This window comes from Elephantulus edwardii, unplaced genomic scaffold, assembly GCF_000299155.1.
Source record: "Elephantulus edwardii isolate Elephantulus edwardi_28Jun2011 unplaced genomic scaffold, EleEdw1.0 scaffold00369, whole genome shotgun sequence".
Lineage (NCBI taxonomy): Eukaryota > Metazoa > Chordata > Mammalia > Macroscelidea > Macroscelididae > Elephantulus > Elephantulus edwardii.
The window spans coordinates 1,319,934-1,328,398 of NW_006400119.1; the positions used below are offsets into that span (position 1 = coordinate 1,319,934).

Genomic DNA, 8,465 nt, shown 5'->3' on the forward strand with positions numbered 1-8,465 from the left:
CCTTGGAGAGGGATGTCAGGCTTTGGAGGGTGGAGGGACAGCGCAGGAGGGGAAGACCCTCTATGAGATGGATTGATTCAGTGACTGGGGTAATGGGAGTGGGTGTGTTGGAGACAGTGAGACTAGCACCAGATAGAGCAGGGTTTAGGGCTATTGTGCATAGGGTCGCTAAGAGTGGCAGGTGACTCAACGGCACAATAACAACAACAAATGTAGGGAGAAAGGGGAAATGCAACCAAAGTGGGACACCTGGCCCAACAATTAATAATCCATCATGTTACACCTTGAAGAAACAAAGATGAATAAGGCAGAATCACTGCCATGCAGAGATTCACAATTCAGTCCTGTATTCTTCCCACCACATTCTAACTAGCTTCATCTTTCTGCTGAGATTGTCTCTCTGGTTCCCTGTGATGGGCCACATCCGAAAGCTAGCCAAAGGATATCACATCCCTGAACCCATTACAAACCTTCAGGTCAAGATGTGTAACGTTTAGAGGTGAACACCACATACACAAGGATTTGAGTTGAATCTTTTCAGAACACAACCTAGGTCAAGAGCCTGTCAGCCTGCTATCTACCTTCCAGCTCAGTCAAACCTTGATTTACTGAAAAGGGTTTTTTGATCTTAGATGGAGACACATAGAGAGAATGATGTTCTTTCTAGTGGATGTTTAAAGATTCATTGCAGAGACATAAAATTTTACACACGTGAAGATTTCATGTAAAATGAAAAGCAACTAAAACGAATATGGCAGAATAGAAAAATGGAGAGAACTTGGACAGTGTTATTGTCCTAAACAAGAAATAACTGACTCTCAAAAAAAAAAAAAAAAAAAAAAAAAGAAATAACTGACTCTCGAATGACTTAACATAATAAATTCCCTCTTTTTCAATTTATTGTGAATCATTTAGGTTCCTTGCAGTTAAAGCAACCACAACCGATAAAAGTATAAGTTTTAATTCTTGTCGGAGAGCCATAAGAAAGCAAAAGAATTATATACATAGACACCTTTCTCAAAAGTTGCAGTCTTACATTTGCTCAAAATTTTTCTCATCTGAAATTGTTTTGAAACCCAAAGAAATGAGAAGTTAAGGAGTTCTTCCAGGTTACTACTTTGATTTCCTTCAAAGTTTATTATTATTCTTTTTTTTAATTATTATTTTGTGTGCGTGTACCATCAAATCAGATCTGACTGGTACAGGAGGATATTACGCCTCCTTCTCTGGCAGAGCATCTGGTGGATTCGAACCGTGTTCCTCTGGGATTGCAGTGCAACCTCTGGGATTGCAGTGCATCCTTCAAAGTTTAGAAACACAGCCATTGCTGTCACATTCTTTCTTGTGGCAGCCCATCTGATGGTGGCTGCAACAGTAGTCACCGAAGCAATTATCAACACTGCTTACCACAGACCTACTGCCTCTAACTTCCCATTCAATAAGAAAAGGGCTGGGGCTTGATCTGAATGCAGAATGTGCTAGAGTAACAACAGAACAAATCCAACTGCCAAACACACCAGTAAAGAGTTCTACTTGTAATGTTCCATTTCATCCTTCAGTGTAACATAATCTAAATAAAATATTGGGAACCTATTTCATTCTAGGAATTTCTAGGGTATATTCATAATTCTTCAATTCAGTCACATTTTTAATAGCTCTTGAAAACATTCACATTTTTCAATGCACTTATTTACCTCTTCTCTAAGACTGCATGCATAGATTCACTTGGCTTTTAAGAATAAGCTAGCATTTATTACCATTGCATTATGCTTTGTGTCTGTGACAAGTTAGATGTTAGTGGTCCCAGGTGATTTTTCTATCAACACTTACAGCAATGATGTTCATCCGAGCCATCTTCACAGTCTCTATCACCATCACACACCCAGACCTGAGGGATGCAGCGTCCTAAATCTTGACATTGGAAATGGTTTGCGTCACAAGCTAAAACAAACCAGAAAAAGAGTTCATCGTGGCAAACATGCAGCCTGATAAACATATCAACTCCTAATCCATATTTGAAGGCAAATAGTAAACAGCCCTCATATTAGGTAAGTCTGTGGACTAGGCAGAATTCATTATCAAATAATCTTATCAATGAGATATTGCAACAAAATGAAAAATCAAAGTATTAAAATGGAATAAAATAAACAGTTAGAACATGTATGTGTTACATGTAGTCAGAATCAACTCAGCCAGACCTCCAGCACGTTTTCAGAGGCTGTAAAGGGAAGAGACTGGCCGGCCAGCAGAGTAGCTGGTAAATAGGAGCTATCTTTGGATGGCAGTGTATCTCCTTTCCACTAAGTCACCAGGGCTTCCTTAAAATGCATACATATACAAATCAGTGGCAGAAATATCGAATCCACTATGGACTGTCAAAAGAACAAACAAATCTGTTTTGGAAGAAGTGCAAGCAGAATGTTCCTAAGAAGTGCGGATGTTGTAACTGCATCTCACAGATTTCGGGCATGTTCAAAAGGGCAGCCAGTTCCTGGAGCATAGTGTACTTGTTAAATTAGAAGATCAACAACAACAAAAAAAGAGGAAAGACCCTTAACAAGATGGGTTGACACAAAGGTCAGCAACAATAGGCAGCAATTTTGAGCAATAGGATCAGGCAGTGTTCTCCTACAAATGGGATCCCTCTGTTGCACCCCCGAGTTTGATTGATAAATTGGAGCCAACTCAATGCCCCCTACCAGCAGCTCCCTACTTACTGCAGTTAACTTCATCCGAGCCGTCTAAACAGTCTCTGGTTCCATCACACATCCAGTCAATATGTATACAGTGTCCATTTCCACAGCGAAATTGCTGACTGTTACATGCTGTAATATAACAAGCAACAGTTAAAAAAGGAATGCTACATAGAAATTTTGCTGAAGAAGAAATATATATTTTTAAGAAACATGAAATAATCTAACTACAATTACTAATCAAGTTTTTTTTTACTAATTAAAATGCTACTTTTTATAACAGTATTCTTATACAGTATCAGCAGCCAGAAAACAAACAAACAAAAAATTAATTTCACTATTTCATTGGGAAAGTCTACTGTCAGGGACCTCTCCAGAGTACTGAAAAGCAACCACCTCGGTCTGGAAACTAAGGTGCCCCTGATCCTGGCCATAGTCTTCACAATTATTTTCTATGTTCAAGAAAGCTGGACAAAAAAAAAAGAAAGAAAGCTGGACAATGACTAGGGATGATAGAAAGAGAATTGAAGCTTTTGAGCCGTGGCGCTGGAGAAGAATACTGAATATACCACTGACTACCAGGAAAACAAACAGATTCATCCTGGGAAGGGTGAAGCCAGGCTGCTCTTGGAGACTAGGATTCTGAAGCTTTGTCTGATATACTTTGGGCATGTTGCAAGGACGGACCAGTCCTTGGAGAGGGACACCATGCTTGGAAAGGTGGAGGGACAACGCAAGAGAGGAAGTCCCCTAATAAGATGGATTGATTCAGTGACTGGGGTAATGAGTTTAGGTGTGTCAGAGACAATAAGGTTGGCACAGCAGGTTTCAGGGCTATTGTTCACAGGGTGGCTATGAGTCACAAGCTATTCGAAAGCATATAACAATAACATACTGTATTTATCTTTCTGTGACTGAAATCTCAGTCAACATAATATCCTCTAGACTCATTCACATTGTGTAGTGTTTCACAAGTTTGGCATTGTTTTTTTAATGTTGTGTAAATACTTCATTGTGTGAGTGTACCAGTTTCTCTGTTTGTTTGTTAATGGACACTTGATCTGAGTAGCTAGCTGGTAGAAGCAGTCTAGGTTGAGGAATGTGACATGATGACAGAAGATCAGGAAGTAGGCAGGTATCAATGAGCAGATGAGTCAACTCAAGATCCTTTTTTCTAATTATTTTTTCTAAGAAATCAAAGAACTATAAATTGATTTATGTATAAAGATTTCATCACAGCATTGTTTACAATACTAGAAATCACAAACCTCATAGTCAACAAATTAGCATGAGATGGATAAAAATTTACCTGTAATAGGACCAGACATAAAGGGAAATCATAGAAAAAAACTGATTACAGTGATTGTCTCTATAGGATGAATAAATTTCTTTTCTTGACTGTTTTATTCTATTTGATTTTTTTTATTGTAGTTGAGTGAAAGCTTACAAGCAAATTAATTTTCATTCGACATGCATACACTGTTATTAACATTCCTTTCCGTACATCAAAACCACACGCTTCCCATTTCCTCCTGTAATTCTGATTTCCATTAATCCCTCTCTACCTTTCCTTTCTTTAGTGATTTTGTGCTAATCATCCCCTTTGCCTTCATCTCTCTTAATATGTTTCTATTATCTGTTTCATCGTTGTCACTCCCCTCCCTCCCTTTCCTGGTAAGCACCAGATATTGGTAAGTGACCTTAATTACATATATGAATTTAAAACTCTTTATTCTAGATACAGATCGTAAAATGTCATCTCCGCTAACAAAAAATACTATAACAAGAAAGGGGGGAGGGGTAAATCCCTGAAATGTCCACAGCATACAAACCTGACAGCAAAGGCTGACACACCCCCTAAATCCTCCTGCTGATGCTAGAATAGAGTTTAAACAAGTTCATTTCACTCAATGAATATATCCAGAAATTCCCTGAGGGGAAAAGACTAATTTGGCACTTGGAAATCCTCTGAGCTTCCCTAAATAACTGGCCACTGACCTCCCTCTGCTTTATGCGCCAAATAAGAATTTATTTTATTTTTTTTTAAAGAAAGCAGCCAACACCAACACAACTAGGAGAAGACTCAACAATCATTCTTTCACAAGTCTGAGGTGGCAGGGGAATAATTTCCAGGGTTAGAGGGATAATTGTATTTTCTCCACCATGCTAAATTACTTATTTCAATTTTTTGCTAATGAAACTCAAGGTAAATAAACAGGTCAATTACTTGCTCCTAACATAAATATGCAATGTGCTATCCTGATTTATGTAAATGCAGGCATATCGACAACATAACATAAACACAGTTAAGTGATCTATTCATAGGGGATATACGCTACTTTGTTCATGGAATGTTCAAATCTGATTGTCTGGTAGTGACATCCTGATTTATAATGTATCCTGCAAGTGGTCAGAAACTTCCCTTGGCTAAATGGTGGTACCGAGTGGTACAGGAGTACGTGCACCCAAATACCTTCTATGGACTAATGCAGGATGGTGGTTGGTGGTACGGGTCTGGGGTTGGTGGTGCAGGTCTCTTATCAACTACCTTTAAAACACAACAACCTCCCTTGCAAAAATGCCCCTAAGGAATGTACAAATTCACTCTGGAATCCCAGAACTTCTCATTGGATTTTGTTCTCCAAAGCAATATTTCCACAGGAGATTAGGGGCTTTGGAGGTTTAGCCATTAACACAACATATATTAAATCACTTTTTATCAATTGGGTCTATTGTGAGTAATCCAGTGATACATGTGTAAATTCACTCTATATATCTCCCATAGTATCTAAGAACTTTTGATTGAAAAATTCTAATAACCTAAAGATTAATTCATGTACAGATAGCTTGATATTACAAGCAAGGGGGGAAGCGAAAATACAGTGAAGAAAACAGAAAAAAAGTATATTGAAAGCACAATATATTACCTAGTTTTGAAAAAAAAAATATATATATAAAGAATGCATTCCTTAGGGAAATTTTATTACAAGGCAAAATCTGAGCCGGGCTTTTTGGTTTTTTGCTAAAAATGTAACATGAAAAGAACATAATATAGTTCTTTTATTTAAGTACTTCAAAGCCAAGTATTTTAAATTACGCATATATACATATACTTGTGGGGAACATTTTATAACTAAATAACTCACAATTGATTACCAAAATCATTCCGTTATCTAAGGTAATATATAAAATAAAATTTATTCCACTTATCAACAAACCAGCCATTCTTCATTTGTCAAATTCACCTTTTCAATAACCACATCCACACCTGTTATGACTCAAATGACAGTTGTTTGGAAATATCTCTCCAGAAAAAACAAACTGATACTTTCTCATTGTTGGGTGGCCTCCCAGCAATCACCCACAATGTCCTCTGTGTCAAACGCCTGCCATGCATCCTGTTATAAAGGAAATTTGTGTTGTTTAAAAACAGGTGGTTGGTTAAAAGGCCTGCATCAGGTCTGACAACTACTGCAGGTGCCTTGATTCATGGGGTCTGAATCAAGAGTGTTTTTCGGAGTGTTTTATTTTAAATAAATAGCATATTCTCACAACCTCTCCAAAAGTTAGATATTATCTGAAGGGGGAAGGAAAGGAAGGAGGATAAATGGTTTAGTACATTGGAGTCAATCATTAAGTTTAATGGGTAGATATTCTATATAATATTCAAATTTTTTTAATAAACTATCTCCAAGCACAATCCTGCTTCAGCTAAAAGGCAACTTTTCCTACAAGTAAAAAAAAACCAAACAAAAACAACACTACAATAAAAAAAACCACCACAACTGTAAGACTAGATGTCACTATTAGCATTTTTATACATCTTTTTAAAATATTTTTTTTATTTTACCATTTGTGTGTGTGTACCATCAAATCAGATCTGACTGGTACAGGAGGAGCTTGTCCCTCCTTCCCCGGCACAGCATCTGGTGGATTCGAACCGTTTGCCTCTGGGATTGCAGTGCAGCTTCCTGCCACTAGGCCACCAGAGCTCCCCTACTATTAGCATTTTACAGATAAAGAAACTGAGGCTCAGAGCAGCTCAGTAACTCATCGAAGGTCACAGAGCAATTATGTAAAGTAAGGGTTACCTACTAGTCTAGTTCAGCATCTATGCTATACTGATAACTATGCTAACCCTTTGATCAAAGAAAAACTGTGTTCCATCTGACTTAAAAATAAATGTGAAAATTGTATTTCTTCCAAAGTTGCTACCAGTATGAACTGACTTAACTGTCCATTCTGCTCATAAACATTAGTTGATGGGGAAAAAAAATCAGTCTCCTCCCATATGATTAGCTGCCTCTGAAAACCACCCAGAGGGTCAGTTATGGATTGGTTCTGACTGGACAGTACACAACAACAACATATCACAATTGATCCTGCACTATACTCTTGGACTCAGTAAATTTTGCAACAATCGAGAGCAATCTAGGGGAACTGAGTTTCGACTTCTTCAGGCAAACTTCTATCAAATCAGTGGTTAAACTTGTTTTCCAACCTTAGAGATCCAAGGTTGGAGCAATTCTTTCTTCATAAGTAGCTATATCCCATGATCCTGCTCTACTCTGCTACGTGTTAGAGTAAGAATGCATTAAGATAAGATAGTGGGAGGAAAGGTCCTTGTGTTGGTTTTCCCGTTCAGGGAACCGCACAGGAATGAGGACACAGTCCTGAGCACGTGCAATACACATCGGTCATCTGACGACAAGTACTCTTTGTAAAATCTACTCTCTATATAATTGCTATACATCAAGATAATGAGTGTAACTACAACAGAAGCTCATGATCTTAAATCTATAGAAAGAAAATAAAATCTAGAATTTAAAATAAAACAACCAGAATTCAAGAAAAAAGGAAGTTTCTCTTTTTGTTTTTCTCTCCCAAGAATTCTCTGCCTAGATGTTGCTACAGGAACAAACTCATAACTGACCATCCAGTTGGTTTTCAGAGACAGTAAGTAAATCACATGAGAGAAGAATTCAGTTGGTGGATGTGAATATTGTGACTTTGGGTTGGTAGCCCAACTCCTTGCCACTAAGACACCAGAGCTCTGCCTAGTAGAGAAAGGTAATCCCTAAACAGTGGAACATTGTCCAAAGCTAATAGAATATGGTCATTTACATGGCAAATTCCAGTTTCCTGCCAGATCCTCGTAGCATCTGCTGATTCATCCAGACACTCATTCTAAACAAGATACACGTGCTCTTTTTAAAAAAATACGGACCCTTCTGGTGGTCTTTGTGGTAAGAAGTTGTACTGCATCCCAAAGGCATGCAGTTTGAAACCATTTAGCTGCTCTGTGAGATAACAACAGGCAAGCTCTTCTCATGTGATATATTGCCTCTGAAAACCTGCTGTGTCTCACCCAGCAGCACCCAACAACAACGTTAACAAACAGTCCTCCCTTCTCTAAACTCAAAGAGACTAAATTTAAAGATAATTCCTTAAATCCTCCTTTTTCCCCCCTACTTAATTTTTCCTGTACATCTATATTTCTTATTCTCTTTGTCTAGGAATAAACAATTCTAACGAATAAAGTGGATGTTAGTTGACTTTTTGTCTCCTACACTTTACTCTCTTACTGTTGAAAACAAGATCAATCACTTTTCAAGATTTAGGATCATTAGCTTATTTCCAGAACTTGCGCTAGTGATGAGAGTAAGAGTAAAGTATTGTGCGGTAGGCCCTGCCCTGGCAAACATGAACTAAAGGAACTGAAAACTAAGTAGATGGAACTGAATGAAATAAGATGTGCACAGCAAACCAACC

At 37.9% G+C, this 8,465-nt stretch overlaps 1 protein-coding gene across 1 annotated transcript in view; it reads right to left on the reverse strand.

The window, feature by feature from the left end:
• LRP2 (low density lipoprotein receptor-related protein 2) overlaps positions 1 to 4,021 on the reverse strand; it is a 137,420-nt gene extending 133,399 nt beyond the window's left edge. Inside the window, exons 1-3 of the mRNA XM_006902120.1 lie at positions 4,003 to 4,021; positions 2,718 to 2,825; positions 1,831 to 1,941 (exon numbers count right to left, since the gene is read on the reverse strand). Of these exons, the coding sequence (XP_006902182.1) occupies positions 1,831 to 1,941; positions 2,718 to 2,825; positions 4,003 to 4,021 (238 nt within the window). The remainder of the gene's footprint in view (positions 1 to 1,830; positions 1,942 to 2,717; positions 2,826 to 4,002) is intronic.
• Positions 4,022 to 8,465: the final 4,444 nt, after the last annotated feature.